General features: G+C 43.8%; 1 protein-coding gene across 1 annotated transcript in view; it reads left to right on the top strand.

Moving 5' to 3' along the window:
- CFAP47 (cilia and flagella associated protein 47) overlaps positions 1-25,750 on the top strand; it is an 874,184-nt gene that overhangs the window by 50,772 nt on the left and 797,662 nt on the right. Inside the window, exons 7-12 of the mRNA XM_069757658.1 lie at positions 1,791-1,951; positions 6,712-6,845; positions 8,966-9,201; positions 13,364-13,553; positions 14,320-14,542; positions 17,734-17,886. Coding sequence (XP_069613759.1) covers positions 1,791-1,951; positions 6,712-6,845; positions 8,966-9,201; positions 13,364-13,553; positions 14,320-14,542; positions 17,734-17,886 — 1,097 coding nt within the window. The remainder of the gene's footprint in view (positions 1-1,790; positions 1,952-6,711; positions 6,846-8,965; positions 9,202-13,363; positions 13,554-14,319; positions 14,543-17,733; positions 17,887-25,750) is intronic.

The raw sequence follows: 25,750 nt of genomic DNA, 5'->3' as shown, positions 1-25,750 counted from the left end.
ATCGCCCCTCAGTCGTCTTTTTTCTAGACTAAATAATCCTAATTTCGCTAATCTATCTGGGTATTGTAGTTCTCCCATCCCCTTTATTAATTTTGTTGCCCTCCTTTGTACTCTCTCTAGTTCCATTATATCCTTCCTGAGCACCGGTGCCCAAAACTGGACACAGTACTCCATGTGCGGTCTAACTAGGGATTTGTACAGAGGCAGTGTAATGCTCTCATCATGTGTATCCAGACCTCTTTTAATGCACCCCATGATCCTGTTTGCCTTGGCAGCTGCTGCCTGACACTGGCTGCTCCAGGTAAGTTTATCATTAACTAGGATCCCCAAGTCCTTCTCCCTGTCAGATTTACCCAGTGGTTTCCCGTTCAGTGTGTAATGGTGATATTGATTCCCTCTTCCCATGTGTATAACCTTACATTTATCATTGTTAAACCTCATCTGCCACCTTTCAGCCCAAGTTTCCAACTTATCCAGATCCATCTGTAGCAGAATACTATCTTCTCTTGTATTAACTGCTTTACATAGTTTTGTATCATCTGCAAATATCGATATTTTACTGTGTAAACCTTCTACCAGATCATTAATGAATATGTTGAAGAGAACAGGTCCCAATACTGACCCCTGCGGTACCCCACTGGTCACAGCGACCCAGTTAGAGACTATACCATTTATAACCACCCTCTGCTTTCTATCACTAAGCCAGTTACTAACCCATTTACACACATTTTCCCCCAGACCAAGCATTCTCATTTTGTGTACCAACCTCTTGTGCGGCACGGTATCAAACGCTTTGGAAAAATCGAGATATACCACGTCCAATGACTCACCGTGGTCCAGCCTATAGCTTACCTCTTCATAAAAACTGATTAGATTGGTTTGACAGGAGCGATTTCTCATAAACCCATGCTGATATGGAGTTAAACAGTTATTCTCATTGAGATAATCCAGAATAACATCCCTCAGAAACCCTTCAAATATTTTACCAACAATAGAGGTTAGACTTACTGGCCTATAATTTCCAGGTTCACTTTTAGAGCCCTTTTTGAATATTGGCACCACATTTGCTATGCGCCAGTCCTGCGGAACAGACCCTGTCGCTATAGAGTCACTAAAAATAAGAAATAATGGTTTATCTATTACATTACTTAGTTCTCTTAGTACTCGTGGGTGTATGCCATCCGGACCCGGAGATTTATCTATTTTAATCTTATTTAGCCGGTTTTGCACCTCTTCTTGGGTTAGATTGGTGACCCTTAATATAGGGTTTTCATTGTTTCTTGGGATTTCACCTAGCATTTCATTTTCCACCGTGAATACCGTGGAGAAGAAGGTGTTTAATATGTTAGCTTTTTCCTCGTCATCTACAACCATTCTTTCCTCACTATTTTTTAAGGGGCCTACATTTTCAGTTTTTATTCTTTTACTATTGATATAGTTGAAGAACAGTTAGCATATATAGTTGAAAAACAATTAGCATATAAGCAGTGCCCCCGAAATTAATCATGCCAAATTGAATGTGCCCTATATCGTAGCTCAGCCCGTGCCGAGTACAGTTCGCGTGCTACACTTTGCCTCACGAGGGGCCATCTGTGATTGTAGAGGGTCTCTCTAGTCACTGCTATGGGACAACAGCTGAAGACACTTGGCTATAGAACTCCTATAGAACTGAACTAGGAGATAACTGCAGATGGGGAATGTTGCCCTATAGACAGATACATAACGTTTGTTTCATGTGCATTTCAGTAAAACAAGCTTTACTATTCTATTTACTATGCTATTTTTCACAGGGCACAGATACTCAGAAAAGTGCAGATGCTGCTCTGCAAGACATGGGTCACAGGAACAGGACGAATGAAGTAGACGTCTCCAGCACGCTTACCTGCAGTCCCAATGGAGGTGTTCTTCTGCCTTTCCAGAAAACCACTCTAACAGTCTGTTTTAAACCCAGGTAAGTAATAGGTTTCAGTGTTTTCACATTGTAATGGGAGAGCAAGGGATAATAATACAAATGCTATAATTAATACTACAGTGTATAGGGCATCAAGTATAAAAAGTATCTCAAATCATGCAGTCTTTGAGAGCCATCAGGTCCAACCTGTAACTCTCGAGTATTGATCCAGAGGAAGGCGAAAATCCCTATGAGTCATATACAGTAACCAGAATAAATCCTTAGATCAACTGTAATGTGCCAGGGCAGGGAAGCAGTCGTGGACGTTTTGCTGCTTCTGCTCACTCTGGCACCCTATAGACAAAACATGTCCCTGTGTGCTGCTGTGTGTGGGGTGCATCACACTCACTTGTAGCCCATTGGCCTCCACTGGCTCCAGGCTTTCATACTCTTGCACTGAGGGGTTCTTTGGTAATCCCCTTCCCCGAGTAACAGGCTCACACTGTCCCTAGCAGCCTATTGCCTGTGACCGCTGCTGTCTCTTCACCACAGTTTCCATAACTGCCCTTGACACTTCCTGAACTTGATATTAACCCCCATCTCCCCCCTCCCTAATATGGGCCGGCCGTTACAGTTAGCCATGTCTACGCTAAACTGCAGCCCTAGAGAATTTTACTCTAAGATAACATACATCAATATAAAATACATTTAACCACTTGGGGTGTCAAGGAGCAGAACATCACCTCCACCACTCCTACACAACAATGACCCATCTCCAGAAATGTGATATTTATAGTTTGGGATAAAAAAGCATCTAGGAATTGGATCAATAAATTATTTGTTATCACTTCCAGTGGCAGAGATTTCTATAGTCTTGCTGCTCTTACAGTAAAGAATCCCCTTGTATGATTTAGAGCCTTTTTCTCTAGACTTAGGAAATGCTCTTTTGCTCTGTCTACAGGCCCAGGTTGTTTCTTTACGTTCCAATTTCAGTGCTGCCCTTCACCTTGGCCGCCCTCATCTGCACCTGCTTCAGTTCATATCTTTCTTATTCCCAAGTGCTCAAAATGATATTCAGCGTAACTTTGTTCTTGCCTTACATATATATTTACTGATGTCTTACTTTTTTGACAGCTTCGTTTCGGGAAAATGTCAGGAAATGTTTTATGCATTTGATACACTGACCGGTGCACTAATCTAAGTTATTTTCAAAAGATCTGGAACAACATTAAAATCTCATAATCTTTTTTATATAAGTGGTTCAAATATAATTCCCCATATCGTCAAAAATTAGGTATCATGGCTAGAATGTGTTCTCTGTACTGACGCACTCAGTGTGGCTACAGATCTGATTTACCGACCCATGGATAATTATGTTTCATCCTACAGCAGAACGATGCAAAGATTACCTGTGTAATGTGACATACGATGGACATACATGCAGACTCGGAGGGACACAAAGGTTCAGTATGGGCCTGTAGCAGACTAGGGACCCTGTGATCAGTGTTTGTATCTTCACTGTTCACAATAACAGCAGTTTTGACCAGGGGTGCCCAAACATTTACATGCCCCTGTAGTTACTTTTAAAGGGACCTTTTCATGTAAAATAGTGCTAATAACCTGCAGATATTAGACCCGACTGTCAATCAGTGTTACAGACGCCGCTCTCTACACACAGAGTGTTGACTGAAACCGTGCCGGCTCCTCCCCTGTGACTGGAAGCCAAACGCTGCCAGGAGGAATAAAATGAATTTCCTCCTGGCAGCGGGGCTCTCGGTGCCAGCGCATGAGGTCAGAACATTATTAACCTACAGATTAATCCAATTTCTTTGAGGTAATAGCGTTTTACATGACAGGTTCCCTTTAAGGTTTTTTTCAGGATATATATTTTTAAATCAATGTGTTTGCAGTTATTGTTAATGACAATCTCAGTTATATTTACGTTTCCATGGAGTGGTGTAATTAGAGTCCTATTGACTGTAGACCAGAGCCAATAACAGTACGTTGGTCAGATGTAGCGTTCTAGATCCTTTAAAGATATAGGTACCTTCCGCACATTATAAAAAGGACTAAAGATAAAATATATGAATCTCATCGAAAACATCATTTTCAAAGTAATACTTTTAAATACTTGTTATAAAGTTATAAAACCACTATACCAAAATTGATATTCCAGTAATAAGCCATATAAAGGCCATACAATGACAATATATTGCCAGCACATAGTGTTTGAATATAACTAGCATCCTGTTACTGAACAAAATCCACTATGCCAATAACACCACATACATGGTATAAATACCACCGCACTATGGCCGGAGCACGTATTATTACCACAAAGTAAACCAATACCACTATACATTTCCAAACAAAACAGCGCTAGCACTAATATTAACACCAGTGACATTATACACAGATCGTATAAGTGTATTGTGGCTGATCGGTAATACATCCAAACAAAGTTGTTCATTTTCACTTTTTTTTTTCTTCATCCAGTGCAGATGGCTATGACTTGTGTAAGCAAAGACTCCTCTTTACAGCAACACCACCCTCCACACATTTTTCCCCGCTTCAGCACTGTGGCAAATGAATAAGAAAAGTGCAATAGTACCTCCCTGGTGCCCCTTTAACAGTAGCTCCCTTTTGAGCCCCCCTATGGAAAATGGTACCATCAAAAGTAAAATAATGCCCCCAGTTTGCCTCCTCCAGTATTTACTTCCCCTATTTGCCACTATAAACTAATAATGCAAGTTTCTCATTCCGGCCCCCATACAGTAACTACTGTATGTTACCCATCATGGAACTCATTCTGTCATAATGTCATCCACCCTGGACATTTTCTTTAATAATGTCAGCTGTATTGGGCCCTTCCTTCAATAATGTCTCACATTCTGTAATAATGTCCCAACATTGCCCACATCTATATATATAATTGTCTAAGGGTTTTTCCGTCTGTCTGTCTGTCTGTCCTGGAAATCCTGGCTCTCTGATTGATCAGTCCTCCTGATACCTCTATATTGATCAGTCCTCCTGATACCTCTATATTGATCAGTCCTCCTGACACTTCTATATTGATCAGTCCTCCTGATACCTCTATATTGATCAGTCCTCCTGACACTTCTATATTGATCAGTCCTCCTGACACTTCTATATTGATCAGTCCTCCTGATACCTCTATATTGATCAGTCCTCCTGACACTTCTATATTGATCAGTCCTCCTGACACTTCTATATTGATCAGTCCTCCTGACACTTCTGTATTGATCAGTCCTCCTGACACTTCTATAGTGATCAGTCCTCCTGACACTTCTATATTGATCAGTCCTCCTGACACTTCTATATTGATCAGTCCTCCTGACACTTCTATATTGATCAGTCCTCCTGACACTTCTATATTGATCAGTCCTCCTGATACCTCTATATTGATCAGTCCTCCTGACACTTCTATATTGATCAGTCCTCCTGACACTTCTATATTGATCAGTCCTCCTGATACCTCTATATTGATCAGTCCTCCTGACACTTCTATATTGATCAGTCCTCCTGACACTTCTATATTGATCAGTCCTCCTGACACTTCTGTATTGATCAGTCCTCCTGACACTTCTATATTGATCAGTCCTCCTGACACTTCTATATTGATCAGTCCTCCTGACACTTCTGTATTGATCAGTCCTCCTGACACTTCTATAGTGATCAGTCCTCCTGACACCTCTATATTGATCAGTCCTCCTGACACTTCTATATTGATCAGTCCTCCTGACACTTCTATATTGATCAGTCCTCCTGACACTTCTATATTGATCAGTCCTCCTGACACTTCTATATTGATCAGTCCTCCTGACTCTTCTATATTGATCAGTCCTCCTGACTCTTCTATATTGATCAGTCCTCCTGACACTTCTGTATTGATCAGTCCTCCTGACACCTCTATATTGATCAGTCCTCCTGACACTCCAATCAGAGAGCCGGGATTTCCAGGACAGACAGACAGACAGACAGAAAGACAGACAGACAGACAGAAAAACCCTTAGACAATTATATATATAGATGTTCCCCAACCTGGTACACTTCTCCCACGCAGAAAAAAAAAATGTACCTGTCCGCTCTTCCTTGACATGCACCCTCTGTTAGTGGCGCATAGCAGCTTCGACTGCCAGCTTCTGATAGGCCGGCGGCCATTATAGCTATTGCAGTTCAGAGAACCGGTAGCTTTCTGCTCCACAATGCATTTTAACTAAATGTGTGTCCAAGGACGAATATTAAGCAGAAATCAGGCACTGTCTTCCCAGGGATGGTTGTAGTCTGCAGCCTCTGCGACTGTGATTATTATGCCCCTGTTTCTATGCTCCAGCACTACCACTCCACCTCTACTCCTGTCTTTGTTGATAGGCTGCAGTGCCCACAAAACTACTATAGCTCAAGCACAGCTGCAGGCAATCGCTGAGCTCAACAAGTCTATCAATGTAGGGGGCATGAGCTGCTTAGTGATTGGCTTGAGTGGTCAGGTGCGCTGTGGTCATGATGTGACCGCTGCAGCCCATCAACAAATACTGAGACAGAGAGGCAGCACTGCAGTGTGGGGAGGTAAAAAATGCTGAGTTTATATTTTCAACAGCTGCAACCCTATGAATTAAAAAAAAAATAACCCAGACAACCCAATGGAGTAATTTAGACAAACATTGTACTTATGTAGTGTATTGTATGTATATACTGTATATGTATACATATAGGAAGGAATGTATGTCACTCTATATGATGCTATATATGTATAGTTATATATGTGATGATATATATCTGTTATTACAAACCTTTTTCAGTCAATTATATGAAGACATCAGAATAGATGAGATTCCATCCCAGCAGGATTATGCTTTATTTATGAGATTTGAACCAGTTGGTAGTAAAGATGGATTTCTCCAATCAGATGTAGACAATACAGTGCATCATAAAGGTATGGCTCTTCTTTACACTTTGAAGAGAATCTGCTGTTAGGACAGACCTATTTACATGCAATGTCCATTTCCTAGATGGCCCCTTTTTAAATTAAGTAGTTCCCCTTATATAATAAAAAATAGCATATACTCAAAACTTTCACCAGCGCCAAGGCTAACATGACATGCCACGTGAGCCCTGCAGCCAAGAGGCCTCTGCTTTGATGCCGCTGCACTCTCTCTTCTTCCATTTGTCCGAGGGAAATATGAGCGTTGCGTGGTGTAACAATCACATGCGAGGCCTGGATGATCTGGCATTGACATCACTGGAAATTCGTCAGTGGAATAGGTGAGTGTCTGTTATTTTTAGTTTACAAGGGTGTGATGCAGCGAGGTCCTTGCTGTGCAGTGAGTAGGCAGTGACCCATATAAAGTTCAAAATAAGTTTTGTTTATTTCATAGCATACTCACAAACCGAAACATAAGCAAACAAGTCCTTCGGTATGCAGCCGGGAAAAGTAAAGACAGTCCACAATCTGTCGCCGTGAACGTATTACACCACCGTGTACGCTGGGGTGTCAGGCTTTTCAGGCTCTGCCTGGCCCTTGTTGCTCCACACGGAAAGAGCTCCTCATAAGCCTCCTGCTAGGTCTGACTCCCAGACCAATACTGACACACCCACACTCTCTTGCAGGGTTTTTTTTTCTATCCTCCAGATTCTATGGCCATGGGCCACTATAAGATCTGGGCTGGAGGAAACGGACCGGCCCCACTACCTTCCTGCAGTCCGTTTCAAAAATAAAAGCCCATACCGGGTTTTCCTGAATAATTTCTGGGTCAAATAACTTGATCCAGTTCACACTCACTTTTATTCTTCCCTGTGTCTCACAGACAAACCTGCTGTGAGCACAGGGCACTCCAGCGGATCTAATATGCTTCTAAGCACATCCTGGGGGATACATAGCGACCCTCGCATATGACACCGGTCACTGCCTTACAAGGGGGACTACTTTATTTAAAAATGCCGTTTTGTTCTGTTAATTCTTTTAGCCACTTAGTGGAGTTCAAAGATACCACTAAAAGGGTTGTGGGACTTACCTAGAAATTGTGACTCGCTGTGAGACCCCAAAAATAAAATTAGGACGAAGCTAAATACTGTCATTTTTTAATATTTTTGCAATAGAATTCTGTAGCTATTCAAAATACTAGTGAACGCGTCGTAGTGGCCTTTACGAAGATTTTTGTAATCTATAATATAAAGTCTATTTTGGAATATCAAAAAAAGTAATTTGCACCAGTTTTCAGGCATAAAAATTTACAAATCTTGGTGTAATCCTGTTTTGCACCAATATTTGTGAATTTATCAAATCTCTACCGCACTTGCCATTTATCCAAAAAGTCGTTTTCTGGAGAAATACATTTATTAAAGGGGTAATTTGTCTCCTGCAACTTCCGTTATAGGAGGTGAGTGGGGTCAGTGGCATCACGTCTATAGCTATTCCAGTGAATACTGTAGGTGAGCAATACCTACCACTTGCACAGGCGTGCTGCCAGATATCTGTCGACATGACATATCTGGTCCCCTCACCTCCTAAGGCTATGCTCATGTTAGGTTTTTGACACACGTCAGTGGCTCCATCTTGGCTTTCCTTCAGAAGCCCTGGCTCCCTGCGCCTTGCCACAAAACTTACTCTGGATATGTACTGGAGCAAAATTTGTGGAATACAATACAATAAAAAAAAAAAAATACGCCCCCACTCACCCTATCCCCCCTACTTTACTGAAGCTAGGTGAAAATAATGTGACGCCAAAAATTCAAATTTTGTGCAAATAAGAAAACTGGCATGAACGCTTTGATGAATCAGGGCCAAAATTGTGCTTATTTATGTATGATTTATTCAATAGCCATGCCCATGTATTATGCCAGTTTATAAGCTCTTTGGCACATCATGGGGCACACAATAGGAATAAATGTGGCTAGTAACCGTTCATCTAATGATGTAGAAAACATGGCATTCCACTAATGATAGAGAGTTAGAAAAGCCAATAATCTGGTATAAGATTTGTATAGTTGTACGCCATGAATTCAGGCTGTTGTGCAATAATAAACTGCTTTTGCTGTTTTATATCTTTGGAATAGGACAAAAGAAGCGCCACGTGGAGTTGGCTGTTACTGGCACTGCTCTCCCTGTCGCATTAACATTCAGCCCTGGAGCGGTGTACGATTTTAAGGAATGCTTGATTGGTGAAAGGATCGATATTCATTGCTCACTAAAAAATGAATCTCAGTTCCTCCCTGTGGTGTTTAGCTTTCGCAAGATATCCCATTTCCATATCTCACCAGCTAATGGAAAGATAGAGGCAGGACATGCTCAGGTACAAAAACATTTATCTACATCTACCAAGCAGCATTGTATTACGGTGCAAGATAAAGCTGTCCTGGGAATAGAAAGCCTGTTAACAATTATGCATTGCATTGCTTAATACATATTAATTAACTGGAAAAATAGTTCTAGATTTTCGCTGCATACTAGATGCGGTTATAGGATTTTGTAGCCTAGCTGTACTGGGAAAACCATTTTACAATGTAAATCAGTATCTAGATTTACTTATTCTTGATTCACATTCAATCCTACACTCAGAATCCTATTTGTCACCTTAGATTACTGGGTGCAGCCATTCTCATACAATCAGAGTTTTTAGATTTAGCAATGCAGCAGAGCTGAGGAAGCTAACTCCGCCCACACCAGACTCTGTATATATTATGTCCATAGACAGTGATGTACCTATCACAGGAGGGGGCGGAGTCAGACTAGGAGGCAGGATCTGCTGGGTCACAGCAAAGATAAGCTACTGGTGCTAAAACAGTCATGACAGGCAAACCACACATTGCTGAAATCTGTGTTTTAACCCCCACCTCATGCTCTCTTCAGCTTACATAGCAAAAACCCACCGACAGATTCCCTTTAACTGTGCGTAGCTAGGAATTCAGCTCTTGGGGAGCAAAACATTTGAATGTGCCCTTAACCAGGAAACCGTGTGTACAACTATGGTGGTGAACCCTGATCGTAGAGGAACTTCAGCAAATGACTGCGCTGGTACTGAAAATAAATCTCTACACAAAGCCCAACACTGATATTACTGCCATATAGTGGTAGATACCAGACCTGCAGATCATACAAGTAAATACAGTACAGTTATATATAGTAAATTACAGCTGATATTATTTCTGGTGGAGTAGTTCATTTTTCCATCTTTTCTATCTGGCCCAGACCGACATGGCAACTTCTTCCAGTCACGAATTGTCTGCAGAGATAACAACAAAGACACATTTCACTTCTCACATTTCCAGCCCTATCCCCAACTATACCCAACACACACAAATGCCTAATCCTACTGATATACTGAGCCGCTGCTGTCATATGTGTCCTTCTTACTGCCCCACATAATAATGCCACCACTGTGCCCCTTACAAGCTAAATGCCTCATTTGTGCCCCCTAGAAAATAGTATTGTCCTGTGCAAATGCCCTAGAAAAGTGTCCACATTTTACCCCTTTGATGCTTACAATACTCTGAGTGCCCCTATAACAATAATGCTTCTTCAGTGCTCACTTAACATTTAATAATGTCCACTGGGTCGCTCAATGTACAGCTCCTCTATATGCAGTATAGTGGACTCACAGCTCCTTATAGAGAGTATGATGTCCCAACAGCTCCCCTATATACAGTACAATAGACCTATAGCTCCACTATACACAATATAATGGCCCACAGCTTCCCTATACTCAGTATGGTGAACCAACAGCTCCCCTATACACAGAACCACCATTAGTACATGAATGCTGCACGTGAACAAGAGTCAGTACATGAATGCAGCACCAGAACCACTATTGGTAAATGAATGCAGTGCCAGAACCATCCTCAGTAGTTGAATCCAGCACTTGAACCACACTTTTCCTCCTCTTCATACTGCCCACATGATACTATGACTTCACATTAACATCCCTCATAAACAATAAAAGTTCCTATAGCCTTCTGCTCTATAAGGCACTTACCATTCTCACTTTGGTAGCAGGGTGACAGCCACATTCAGTGGCAGAAAGATGACCGCCTCACCCAGGTGACGACCTCTGATCAGTTATGGATTAGTATATTTGTACACGATCAGAACCACGGTCAGTACATTAATCCATTACCAGATCTACTGTCAGTACATGAATCTAACTTCTCCATACTGTGCCACCACGTCTCCATATTGTCTCCTAAGCTCTCACCTCTGCATACTGTCCCCCCACTCTCCCATCTCTACATACTGTTCCCCCACTTCTCCATATTGTCCCCACGCTCTCAACTCTCCATACTATCCCCCCATGCTCCCATCTCTATATATTGTTCCCCTACTTTTCCAATCCCCGATAGTTAAAAAGTATATCTGGGACTTAAGAAATCAAGGCATGTAGATGCTAACAGAGGCAACTACCTGTCTGTTGTACCCAGCATCGATCATTGACTGCTCATGCCAGAGATTCATCTACTCTCTCCAAACAGAGCAGCGGTTTCTCTTTTTGTTGACAGGGCGTGACTACTGGTATCTGTCACAATCCATTTTTGGATTTGTGGCAGATTTGGTTCCATGGAGTTAAATATTTTTTCCTTTTGGACTATCGGGAGTTAATGTCAGTTTTTCCCCGCTGGCAAGCTGGTGTAATTCCATTGCTGCTGGGTCAGCTGATGTGGGTGGTGACCACTCCCACCATCCTTTGAAAGGTCACCTGATGCATCAGCTGACTGTCAGTGTTAGAGCAATCTGCATTGACTAAGCTGGAGTAAGGAGCTCTCTAGGTGCAGTGGTGCTTCTTCTGAGTTCGCTGAACTGGTGCCTTTCTTCTGCTGTGCAGTGCTTTGCAGCAGAGAAAGCTAAGTGTGAAATTTTTGTTACTTTGTCCCTTTGGTGTCTGTCACTTCCCCCTGTGTTTATTATCTGCAGTGGTGCAGCTAGTGCCCGTCACCGGCCAGTGCACTAGCCAGGGCAGAGTTAGGCGCCAGTTAGGGACGAGGTATCCTGACGGTGGTGGGGGAAATGACCCGCATATGGCATTAGGGGAGTGCAGGGTCAGGATCAGGTTTGAAGCCCAGGTGGTGACCATTCCCCATTCCCTATGGGCAGGGTCTTCCTCTCACCTATACCTTCCCCATTGTATGTGTATTGTGCCGTTAGCTGACCGACCATCTGTTGGGTCGAGCCACATCGTGATAGTCACCGCGTGACAGTATCATGCTGTTTGACAGCTGACTACCGCTGACTAATTGGTGGAGGCTGTATGTCAATCATCATGCTACCAGTAGTCATGCCCTGTCAACAGGAAGGGAAACTGCTGCTCTGTTGACACAGAGTAGCTGAATCTCTGACAGGAGCAGTCAATGACCGGTACCGAGTAGAATAGGCAGGTAGTTGCCTCTGTTTGCAACTGCATGCCTCTTTTTAAGTCATAAGGGTAGTGTAGCTCCAGGTTGGCACCCCATTTTGGGGCCCCCAAGCACGGGGCCCGGGGCGACCACACTCTCTACCCCCCCTTGTAGCTAGACTACTATTCTAACTATATGAGGTTTTGTTTTTTTGTAGGACATCTGTAATTTTTTACCATAAGTACAGTGCCTTGCAAAACTATTCAGTTACAGTACTGAAAGAGCTGCTACGTAGTAGTGCCAATGTTCAGCAGTGCATGCAGAGATTATCCTATCCTGGAGTACCCTGCAGCTAAGTACAATTATAAATGCTGCATACATTAGATATAATAGTGTCGTCTTGTAATTGAGAGTCCACAGCACCATAAAACGATTTATTCTGCGGGCCCTGGGGTCTCCAGCCCTCTCCTCTGTACTCCGCTGTTCCCTCAAATAAGCATCACACATTAATTGGAATAACGATTTCACTAGGAAAAGTTGAGTATTTTATTTTTATGACATTCTCGCTCATCACCTAAAGGAAGCTGCTCAGAAAATATTTGTGCTACTGTGGAGTCTTTTTTTTTTAAATCCAGGAACATACTGAATTTAAACTATCATCTTAAAAATGGAAAAAAAAAGTTATAACCACTCATTCGGGAAGGGAATGAACATAATTCATCATTTCAAAAGCAAAATTGAAACAAAATGTAATAGTCTTGACTTTTTTAGGAGAACACAACTTTTACACTTCAATCAAAATATTCAAATTAAAGATATTTCAATAGTTTAGCATTAGGAATTTATCACAAATTACCATTCAGTAAAAAAAAAAAAAGAAAGTGGATTCAGAGTTGGGCCTTAAACGCGCACAGCAGTGGAAATAATAGAATCCGAAAAAAAACACAATGAATTATAGTTTTATACTCTACCTTTTGGATTGCTGACATTGTGCCTGCCTGTAAGCTAAAAGCCCTGAAATTGAAGACATTTTCCCTAAGAGCATTTTTACTACGGAAAATATAACAATCAATTCTTTTGCTGTCTCTTTTGTATCTAATATTATTGCGCTGTCCTTTTTTTATCTTCTAGGAAGTGATGTTTTCATTTGTACCACATCAAGTAGGATCCTTTAATGTGAAGCAAGTGATGGATATTTTGGGTCCCACATCAGATGAAAATTTGACATCTTTGAAAATGAAAGCCTTTCATCAGAAAAAGCTGAGTTTTACCGCAGTCTGCAAACCTTTAGCCAAGAAAATTGTCATGAAAATCAACCCAGGTAAGTTTGGTTTGATACTTTTGTTCTAATTGAAGACTTTTAGACATATTGTGTTCTGAAACTTGCTGAGAGCTTTTATCAGATAAGTAGAGATTTCCAGATTCAAAGAAGCCTGTGCTCTTAAAGGAACTGAAAACCATAGAGTAAGTCTGGTGACTAAGGCTAAAAATCTATTAATGGTGCTGTATACAAGAAAACAAAGTACCTTTAGGTGCTCACTCTAAAAATATTTAATTCTAACTGATGTGAATATTTTTCTGCCCAATGATGACAGAAGTATTCTAGGAGTGATACCTTTATTGGCTAACCAGAAAATAATATGTTTGCAAGCTTTCAGAGCACAGAGGCTCCTTCTTCAGGCAACCTGAAGAAGGAGCCACTGTGCTCTGAAAGCTTGCAAACATATTATTTTATGGTTAGCCAATAAAGGTATCACTCCTAGAATACTTCTGTCATCATTGGGCAGAAAAAAATATTCACATTGATTTTTCTGGCTAACACGGAACCACAATGCAATTTGTTATTGTACATCATAATTATAACTGAAAAATACAAAGCAGAGAAGCTATTTGGTACATCTCTGAATGACCTGTGCCAACCGGCCAAGCTTGGTGCACCTATATGTCACACTTCCTGTTAGGGAAATGTTTCACCTCACAGAAAGCAGCATCTTCAATCCCATGTTGTCAATTTTATTATTATTATTAGACCTATTGATCTGATATTACACCAAAATAATCTTAGTAATGTAATATCCATCCTGCAGGTATAACTCCCATGATTAGTAACCCCACCGGACAATTTGTCCACGTTTCACCAGAGGAAACGGCAGTATTTACTGGATCCACCAGTACTGCTACTTTGAAGGCAGACAAAACTCATATCCACAATCACGAGAACACGATCAGCCCAGACAAAAATGTGATGTTGGCATTTCCAAATGATCGAGCTGCAAGTATACGACCTAGTGATCGCAATACACAATATAGGTATGTAAGACTATGCATATTATATACTGATTTAGACCTCCTTCACACTTCCATTTTTCCAGTACATGTGATATCTGTTTTTTTAATGGATATCACACGTACCCATTATGACCTATGGTGCTATGCACATGTCCATCCTTTTACACAGGAAAACACTGATGGTAAAAATGGAAAATGTTATCCCCTATGGCGGGACTTTCAAATACTTTTACTTATATTGGCAAAGAACAGGAGCGCACTCCATGCCCTGGAATATTGATATGTTTACCTGATGAGGAGGTGTCCACGCCTTACATTCAGAAATATTGTGCCTTTTTGTTATGTGATAGAAGGATACGATGGTATAAACAAGAAACAACAGAGAGTTCCATTTTTATTGTTAACGTGTTTATTGAATCATTATACAACTATATTATGGAAAGTTAAAAATTCAAACTAATTAAATTAGGACATAAGGCCTCATGACATAATAAACGTTCACAAATTAGTGACAATGAGTGCAGATAAGAAAAAGATAAATCATACCCCTTGAACTTTTCCACATTTTTCCCATTGTACCCAAAAATGTAAATGTTTTTCATTTGGATTTTATGTGATATACCAACACAAAGTAACATGTGAAGTGTGAAGGAGATGATACATGATAAATGATAAATATTTTACAAATATAAATTTGAAAATTGTAACATGCATTTGTATTCAGCCCCCCTGAGTCAATACTTTGTAGGACCAACTTTCTCTGCCATTACTGCTCAAATCTTTTGGGGTATGTTTCTACCAGTTTTACACATCTAGTGACTGAAACTTTAGTCTATTTTTCTTTTGCAAACTACTTCTAGCTCAGTGAGATTGGATGTAGAACACCTGTGAACAGCAATTTTCAAGTCTTAGCTACAGATTTTCAATGATTTTTAAGTCTGGACTGTGACTGGGCCATTGAAACACATGAATATGCTTTGATCTAAACTATCCATTGTAGCTCTTGCAGTATGTTTAGGGTCGTTGTCCTGCTGGAAGGTGAACCTACGTCCCAGTATCAAGTCTCTTGCAGGATTGCTTTGTATTCAGCTTCATCCATCTTCCCATTATTATTATCTAATATATAAAGCTGAATGTGTGTGTGTGTATGTATGTGTGTATGTCTGGGATTGACATCTGCACCATCGCAGCTACAGCCACAAAATTTTGCGGTGAGAGCTTGGATGTGCAGTTTGAAGGACAGGGTTACTCTGAGGCAGCTGATTTCTGGGACAGGGGAAGTGTGATGTCATTTATTGTTATAGATGATCAGGTAGGGAAGATATGCGAGATGGAGGAAAGATAATTAGCTCAGGTTTGTTCACATTGAGCTTGAGGAAGCTAGAGGAGAAGAAGGAGGATATGGCTGATAGACACTCTGGGATTCTGGAGAGCAGAGAGGTGAAATCTGGGCCAGAGAGGTAGATCTGGGTGTCATCAGCATATAGATGGCACTGGAAACCATAGGACTTTATGAGTTTTCCCAGGCCAATGGTATAGATGGAGAAGAGAAGGGGTCCTAGGACAGAGCCTTGAGGGACACCAACAGAAATAGGGCGAGATGAGGAGGTAGTGTGCGAGTAGGAAACGCTAAATGTGCGGTTGGTAAGGTACTAGGATATCCAGGATAAAGCAAGGTCTTTGATGCCAAAGGAAGAGAGGATCTGTAGTAGGAGGCAGTGGTCAACTGTGTCGAAGGCAAAGGACAGGTCTAGAAGGAGGAGTATAGAGAATTGTCTGTTAGGTTTGGCTGTAAGTAAGTCGTTAGTAAGTTTGGTCAGGGCAGTCTCAGGGGAATGATGGGAACGAAAGCCAGATTGCATTTTGTCGAAGAGCAAGTTAGATGCAAAGTGAGAGGAAAGTTCAGCATGGACATGTTGCTCAAGGAGCAAATGGGAGCAGTGATATGGGGCGATAGATGTACATAGCGCTTGGGTCAAGGGATGGTTTTTTGAGGATAGGTGTGATCGTGGCATGTTCGAAAGCAGAGGGCAAGGTACCAGAAGTTAGTGCTAGGTTGAAGAGATGGGTTAGGGATATGATAAGTGTGGTGGTGAGGTTAGGGAGGAGGTGGGATGGGATGGGGGTCAAGTGCATAAATGGTGAGGTGTGATTTGGAGGGGAGATGGGTAAGCTCTCCTTCAGTGATTTTGGAGAAGGAAGTTATGGGATTAGGGCTTTGGTCTGGTATACAAATGGGTTTTGATAGTCGGACAATAAAGACTTGCCTTGTTTGGTGTATCTTATTTTTGAAGTGTGTGGCAAAGTCCTTGGCAGAGATTAGGGAAGTCAGAAGGGGCAGTGGTAGGTGGAAGAGGGAGTTAAAAGTGTTGAATAACTGGGGTTGTAGGATAAGGAAGACACGAGGGGTATAAAGTAGGCCTGTTTTGCCTGTTTCCCATCAAGTCTGACCAGCTTCCCTATCCCTGCTGAAGAAAAGCATCCACACAGCATGATACTGCCACCAACATGTTCAGAGTAAAATACGAATAGTTGTCATGTGGACAGATTCTCTCACCTGAGCTGTGGATCTCTGCAGCTCCTCCAGAGTAACCATGGGCATCTTGGCTGCTTCTGTAATTTGTTCACTCATTACTTGGGATGTCAGTTTAGGTGATCGGCCATGGCTTGGTAGGTTTGCAATTGTTCATGTTCCTTACATTTGTGGGCGATGTGGTCCATCCACTATGCTGTAACATCTAGCCGCTGCAGTTTTGATGTTGAATACATACGCAGTGTCAAAACTGCAGAAATTCCTGGTCTTGGGCACATACCCTTAAGCTTGAGGTTGGAGATTTGGAATAGGGCTTTGAGAGGTTTCACTCAGTTTCTGCTCGTTTGTCCACATGAAGTCTTTTTGCAGAGTTTTGGAAGCACAAACAGAGCAGAACATCTAAAAGTTTCTGCTCAGTTTTTGCTCCAACATCCTCCCCCACCCATCCAAAAAAGGAGCTTTTCTTGCAGCAGATTTCGATTGACAATCTTGCCATTTTTGACCTCCTCTGAAAACTCTGTCAGCCTTTAGATTGCATTATGCAATCTACAAGAATACTGAGATATTATTTTTCACAAACATTATATTTGGGATATTTTCAGACATACAGACTAATACTATTATTGCTGTTGTTATTAGGCAAGAAGTAACTAACAGGTCCAATTTTTATGCACATTAGGACTATTTTTACCAAAACTGAGAGGTATAATTATGTGGATCCAGATTATGCATATACAGAAGATGAAGAAAAGTTAAAACAAACTCACAGGAACTATTATACCAATTATATAAAGAACAGAAGAGAAAATCGTCTCAAAGCAGAGAATGATAGGTATGATGTGAATGAAAAGTTGTCAGTAACTTTGTCCCGTGTTTATAGCAGCATATGTGATATTTAACACCTCCTGTTGTTCCATCTACTTGAAAGAGACACCTAGCAGGTAGGAGTGTTAACAAGTGCACTTATTCTTGCACACATTGAAGTTCACCTTCAGATATAAATTATTGTAATGTTTATATAATTGTATCATGGTGTTAGTAAAACAAGCAAACACAAAATATTGTTACAACCTGGATACCCTTAAAGGGCCACTGTCACTCCCCTCCAGCCATTATAAACTAAAAGAGCCACCTTGTGCAGCAGTAATGCTGCATTCTAACAAGGTGGCTCTTTTAGTTTATAACGGCTGGAGGGGGGTGACAGTGGCCCTTAAAGTCATATGGGCCCAGGGACAAGAAAGGTTATTGATCACTTACTACCAACTGAATCATGACAAACTTGGGCATTATTTGGATTTCTTATCTCAAAATTATTTAAAAAACTAGCACCAATTCAGCAAAAGCAATGGGAGTTTTTAATTCAGCACCCTCAAAATAGTCTAAATCCATTCCAAAAACCTTAGCACCTGAAGCATTTTTTTTCTAGACCTGTGTTATCATTATCATTGTGTATCATATTTTTATGAGAGCCAGATTTTTGTATAAGTGATTCTCTTCGTAAGACAAAAAAACAAACTATATATATATCTATAATATAACTCTGGGAGCGTCACTCTGTCTGAAGCCTTTATAGACTGCGCAAGCGCCGGCGCAGTCTGGGCCTCACAGAGTGATGCTCCCGGGAGATCGCGGTATGCGTAAACACTGAACGCACACCGCGATCTCCAACAGAGAAGCAGGGACCGCCAGGAGGGTAAGTATCGGCTATATTCACCTGTCCTCCGTTCCACCGCTGCGCTCCGCCATCTTCCCGGTCCTCGGCCTGTGACCTTCAGTTCAGAGGGCGCGATGACACGCTTAATGCGCGCCGGCGCCACCCTCTGACCAGTCACAGCCAGAGGACCGGGAAGATGGCGGCGCGCAGCGGTGGAACGGAGGACAGGTGAATATAGTAACTGCTGGGGGGCCTGAGCTGGCGGCGATACCGGCACCTGACCCCCACAGCGCGCCGGTGTCCCCACCTGCTCAGGCCCCCCAGCACTCGGCGCCGAGTGGGTCAGAGGCAGCGGGGCCGAGCGGGTCAGAGGCAGCGGGGCCGAGCGGGTCAGAGGCAGCGGGGCCGAGCGGAGCAGAGCAGAGTGTGACAGATGTAGCAGAGCAGAGTGTGGCAGATGTAGCAGAGCAGAGTGTGGCAGATGTAGCAGAGCAGAATGTGGCAGATGTAGCAGAGCAGAGTGTGGCAAACGTAGCAGAGCAGAGTGTGGCAGATGTAGCAGAGCAGAATGTGGCAGATGTAGCAGAGCTGAGTGTGGCAGATGTAGCAGAGCTGAGTGTGGCAGAAGTAGTAGAGCAGAGTGTGGCAGAAGTAGTAGAGCAGAGTGTGGCAGATGTAGTAGAGCAGAGTGTGGCAGATGTAGTAGAGCAGAGTGTGGCAGATGTAGCAGAGATGAGTGTGGCAGATGTAGCAGAGCTGAGTGTGGCAGGATGGGGGCGCAGGATGGGAGCAGCACATGACAGGATGGGGACGCAGGATGGGAGCAGCACATGACAGGATGGGGACGCAGGATGGGAGCAGCACATGACAGGATGGGGACGCAGGATGGGAGCAGCACATGACAGGATGGGGACTCAGGATGGGAGCAGCACATGACAGGATGGGGACGCAGGATGGGAGCAGCACATGACAGGATGGGGACGCAGGATGGGAGCAGCACATGACAGGATGGGGGCGCAGGATGGAGCAGCACATACCAGGATGGAGACCATATACCAATATAAATGCTCGCCACCCAGGCGTAGAACGGGTTTAATAGCTAGTATATATATATATAGATATATAAATATATATATATATATATATATATATATATATATATTGTAGGGATTTCACTCACTCAGCTGCGACGGCTGACACTCAGGAGACGTGTTCCTTTAAAGTTCACTGGGTTTATTGCTTCATAAACCATGTGGCAAACAACAGAAAACAAATAGCCTTTGGTTCAGGTAAAGAAAAACAAGTGTCCAGTTCATCCGGCTCAGTCCTGAAGCCGTAACACACTCAGGAGGGTTTCACCTCCACACATACCTACCTGTGTTAAGCATTAGGCTTTCTTTTATATGTCTAACCACACCCAGAACCCATCACATGACCAGACATGTGGTTGTGACATCACCACAGGTCCTGAAACACATATAGGTAGCCATGGTTACATCACAGCAACAAGCCATCTATAAGACACATATCTCCCATCGATTAGACATCCTTTAGCCACGCTACATACCTCCCCCTCTGCCTAAAGCCGTGGGGCTTGGCACTTTCTCCCACTAGACAAGGGATTCTTGACAGGGCATCAGCATTACCGTGCAGCTTTCCGGCCCTATGTTCCACATGGAAACAGAAGTCCTGCAGGGCTAAGAACCAACGGGTGACCCTAGCATTTCTACCCTTCGTTTCCCTCATCCACCTAAGTGGGGCATGGTCGGATATCAGTCTAAATTTACGTCCCAGCAAATAGTACTGTAATGTGTCGACTGCCCATTTTATGGCCAAGTACTCCTTTTCAATGACTGAGTAGTTCTTTTCAGACGAGGACAGCTTCCTACTCAGATAGAGAACAGGATGCTCCTCTCCATGTAGTTCTTGGGAAAGGACTGCTCCCACCCCAACATCTGAGGCATCTGTCTGAAGAATAAACACTTTCTTGAAGTTTGGGGCCATCAGAACGGGTTGCTTACATAAAGCCTCTTTCATTTCTTGGAAGGCTGAATCTGTTTCTTCGGACCACTTAACCATTACTGATTTTGTCCCTTTTAGCAGGTCAGTCAGAGGCGCCGCCATTGTGGCGAAGTTTGGGATGAACCTCCTGTAATATCCCACGATTCCCAGGAAGGCTTTAACTTGCTTCTTGGAAACTGGTTTTGGCCATGTTTGAATTGCCTCCACTTTACTGATTTGGGGTTTTATTTCTCCATGACCCACTATGTATCCGAGGTACTTAGCTTCTTCTTTACCCAATGCACACTTCTTCGGGTTTATTGTAAATCCGGCCTCTCTTATAGCATCAAACACCGCTTGGACTTTCTCCAGATGACTCTCCCAGTCCGGGCTAAAGATGACGATATCATCTAGGTACGCAGCAGCGTATGCCTTGTGGGGTGCAAGGACTCTATCCATAGCCCTTTGGAAGGTGGCCGGAGCTCCCTGTAGGCCAAATGGCATCCGGACATACTGGAAGCATCCATCTGGTGTAGAAAACGCCGTCTTCTCCTTGGCTTCCTGTGCCATGGGGATCTGCCAATACCCCTTCGTCAAATCCAAGGTGGTTATGTACCTGGCGGGCCCAAGCCTTTCGATGAGCTCATCAACTCGGGGCATGGGATATGCGTCGAACTTGGAGACCTCATTCAACTTCCTATAGTCGTTGCAAAATCTCCACTCCCCATCAGGTTTTGGGACCAGGACAATTGGGCTCGACCAACCGCTCTTGGATTCCTCAATGACTCCAAGCTTCAACATACGCTCCACTTCCTTGGAGACTATTTCTCGACGGGCCTCATATGGCCCTTGCCATTTGGCCAAGAACTTGCTTTCCACTGTCGGAACTAACACAAGAACTCGGTCTCCCGGATTGAATTGCCTCACTCTTGCAGACCGGTTGTAGACCCTGGCCTGAGCTTCTTGTGCTTGGAGAAGGTGTTCTTTCACGATAGGCATCACCTTTGCAATCCTCTGCTGCATCAGGGCCACATGCTCAATGACGCTTCTGTGGGGCGTGACTTCGGCTTCCCAGGTTTCCTTGGCTATATCCAGGAGTCCTCGTGGATGTCGGCCATACAGAAGCTCAAACGGTGAGAAACCTGTGGAGGCCTGTGGAACTTCACGAATGGAAAACATCAAATAGGGTAAGAGACAATCCCAGTCTCTACCGTCTTTCTCTATAGCTTTTCTCAGCATGCTTTTCAGTGTCTTGTTAAATCTCTCAACAAGGCCATCTGACTGGGGATGGTACACCGAGGTCCTCAACTGGGAGATTTTCAGGGCTTTGCATAGTTCCCTCATCACCTTGCTCATGAAAGGTGTCCCCTGGTCAGTCAGGATCTCCTTCGGCAGACCTGTCCGGGAAAAGACATGGACCAACTCGCGAGCTATACTCTTTGAAGAAGAATTTCTCAAGGGAATTGCCTCAGGATAGCGTGTGGCGTAGTCCAGGATGACTAATATATACTGATGGCCCCGGGCTGATTTAACTAAGGGACCGACCAAGTCCATGGCAATTCTCTCGAATGGCACCTCAATAATGGGCAGTGGCACAAGGGGGTTCCGGAAATGAGGAGTGGGAGCAGTTAGCTGACATGTAGGGCAGGACCTGCAATAGTTCACTATTTCCCGGTGGCACCCAGGCCAATAGAACCTCTGCACAACCCGTTCCTGCGTTTTTTCCACCCCTAGGTGTCCACCCAAGATGTGTGAATGGGCCATGTCCAACACCTTCCGTCTATATGGACCCGGCACTACCAACTGCTCTACCAACTCCTCCCTTATTTTCGTGACCCGGTACAACAACTCCCTGCTCATTAGAAAATGGGGAAATCTTGTGTCTGCCCCCGGCTCCTGTACCACCCCGTCAATAACTGTGACATTATTAAAGGCTTCCCTCAGAGTGGGGTCCCTATGTTGGGCAGTCCCAAAATTTTCACCGGATACCTCTAACTCCAGAATGTCAGATGCAGGGGACACTTCCTCCTCATCTCCAGCCAGGACACAAAAAGGAAATCTGTCTGACTCTGGGTGTGGCACCACCCTTCCCGGGTTCACTGGTTCCCTACTCTTGCTAGGGAGCTCAGAACCTTTCCCCCACAAATCCCAAAACAAACAGAAATCCCGGCCAATAATTATAGGGTGCAACAAGTCCTGAACGACGCCGACTATGTGGGACTCCGTGCCACATGTCGTTTCAATGTTCACACTGGCCACAGGGTAGTCCTTTGCATCACCATGTATGCACCGCACTCCGACCTTCTTTCCCGGGAGCAGGTGGAGAGGAAAAGTGGCCCTCACCAGGGTCACTAGGCTCCCCGAGTCTAACAGTGCCGTTACTGCTTGACCGTTCACCTTCACGGGACATGCTTGAGGTCCCTCGTTGGGCGGAGAGTTCACACTGCAAGCTGGATACGCATAGTATGAACAACGGCGTCCCATGCTGCAGTCCATCTGCTCAGTGGTTTGGGAACAACGGGCAGCTATATGTCCTGGCTTGTGGCACCTCCAACAAATAATATCACCCGTGGGGACCTTGGGCACCACCTCCCCCGCCCTTTGTGACCTTGGACGCACCACCCCTTTTTGGGACTCAGCTGCCTTCTGGGATCCCCAGTACGGCATGGGCTGCCTCCCGAAGGAGCCTTCCAACCCTTGGTACCTCTCAACCAGTCCGATCAGCTCGTCGGCATTCTGGGGATCACCCTGGGCAACCCAAGACTGTATAGGCCTCGGGAGGGAATGGACAAACCGATCCATCATCACCCGTTCTACCATCTGTGCAGGCGCAGAGGACTCTGGCTGCAGCCATTTCTGGACCAGGTGCAACAGATCAAACATTTGGGAACGAGGTGGTTTGTCCCGGTGATAGCCCCAGGAGTGAACTCGCTGTGCCCTGACAGTCAGTGTCACCCCCAAACGTGCGAGAATCTCGGCTTTCAATTTGTGATACTCTTTGGCATCCTGCAAGGTCAAATCATAGTACGCCTTCTGGGGTTCTCCCATCAGGTATGGCGCAAGTACCTCTGCCCACTGCTCTGGCGGAAGTTTTTCCCTCTCAGCGACCCTCTCAAACACCGTCAGGAAGGCCTCAACATCATCCCCGGGAGTCATTTTCTGCAATGCGCGTCTTACCGTTTTCCGGACGTGGGTGTCATCAGCCAAACCTGGGGTTGGGGCGCTCGCCTTGCCCTGGATGGCGGTTGCCAGAAGCTGCATCTGCTGCTGATGCTCCTGCTGGCTCTGCTGCATCTGCTGCCGTTGCTTCTGCTGGCTCTGCTGCATCTGCTGCTGGCTCTGTTGTAACTGCTGCCGTTGCTCCTGCTGGCTTTGTTGCATCTGCTGCCGTTGCTCCTGCTGGCTCTGTTGTATCTGCTGCATCAACAGCCTGTTGGTCTCTTGCTGCCTTTTCTCCTGCTGTGACTGCATCTGGACCAATTGTTTCAGCAGGTCCTCCATTTTCTCCGGCAATGCTTGCTGGCTTGCAACAGCCTTGACCCAGGACATTCAAAATAAACTCACGTCTCCGCTGGGAACGCTGCTCGCACGTCTACCACCAATTGTAGGGATTTCACTCACTCAGCTGCGACGGCTGACACTCAGGAGACGTGTTCCTTTAAAGTTCACTGGGTTTATTGCTTCATAAACCATGTGGCAAACAACAGAAAACAAATAGCCTTTGGTTCAGGTAAAGAAAAACAAGTGTCCAGTTCATCCGGCTCAATCCTGAAGCCGTAACACACTCAGGAGGGTTTCACCTCCACACATACCTACCTGTGTTAAGCATTAGGCTTTCTTTTATATGTCTAACCACACCCAGAACCCATCACATGACCAGACATGTGGTTGTGACATCACCACAGGTCCTGAAACACATATAGGTAGCCATGGTTACATCACAGCAACAAGCCATCTATAAGACACATATCTCCCATCGATTAGACATCCTTTAGCCACGCTACAATATATATATATATATATATATATATATATATATATATATATATATATATATATATATATATATATATATATATATATATATATATATATATATATATATACTAGATGGTGGCCCGATTCTAACGCATCGGGTATTCTAGAATGTGCATGTCCATGTAGTATATTGCTTAATCACATAGTATATTGCCCAGCCACATAGAATATTGCCCAGCCACATAATATATTGCCCAGCCACATAGTATATTGCCCAGTCATGTAGTATACTGCACAGAGCCACGTAGTATACAGCACAGACGCGTAGTCACGTAGTATACTTCCCAGCCACATAGTATACTGCCTAGCCACATAGTATATTGCCCAGCCACATAGTATATTGCCCAGCCACATAGTATATTGCCCAGCCACATAGTATATTGCCCAGTCACATAGTATACAGCACAGAGCAGGTAGTATACAGCACAATCACGTAGAATACTGCCCAGTCACGTAGTATATTGGCCAGTCACGTAATATGCACCATATCCCTGTTAAAAAAAAGAATTAAAATAAAAAATAGTTACATACTCACCTTCCGGATCGAAGCGGCTGGTTACCGATGCTCGTCGCGCGCTCCGGTCTGAAGAGTGCATTGCGGTCTCGCGAGATGATGACGTAGCGGTCTTGCGAGATCACACGTCATCATCTCGCGAGACCGCAATTCATGGAGCGGTCACCGGGGCGTCACAAGGAGCATCGGTAACCGGTCGCTTCAATCCAGGGGCCAATCGAGGGTGAGTATGTAACTATTTTTTATTTTTTTTAACATTAGATATTTTTACTATTCATGCTGCATAGGCAGCATGAATAGTAAAAAGTTGGTCACACAGGGTTAATAGCAGCATTAACCGAGTGCGTTAAACTGCGGTCAACACTGCCATTAACCCTGTGTGAGCGCTGACTGGAGGGGAGTATGCGGGCGCTGGGCATTGAATGCGGGGAGGAAGGAGCGGCCATTTTCTTCTGGACTGTGCCTGTCGCTGATTGGTCGTGGCTGTTT

The sequence above is a fragment of the Ranitomeya imitator genome, chromosome 3, assembly GCF_032444005.1.
Source record: "Ranitomeya imitator isolate aRanImi1 chromosome 3, aRanImi1.pri, whole genome shotgun sequence".
NCBI lineage: Eukaryota > Metazoa > Chordata > Amphibia > Anura > Dendrobatidae > Ranitomeya > Ranitomeya imitator.
Note: the sequence above shows the minus strand (reverse complement) of the source record. Positions and strands in the feature narration are given on the sequence as shown.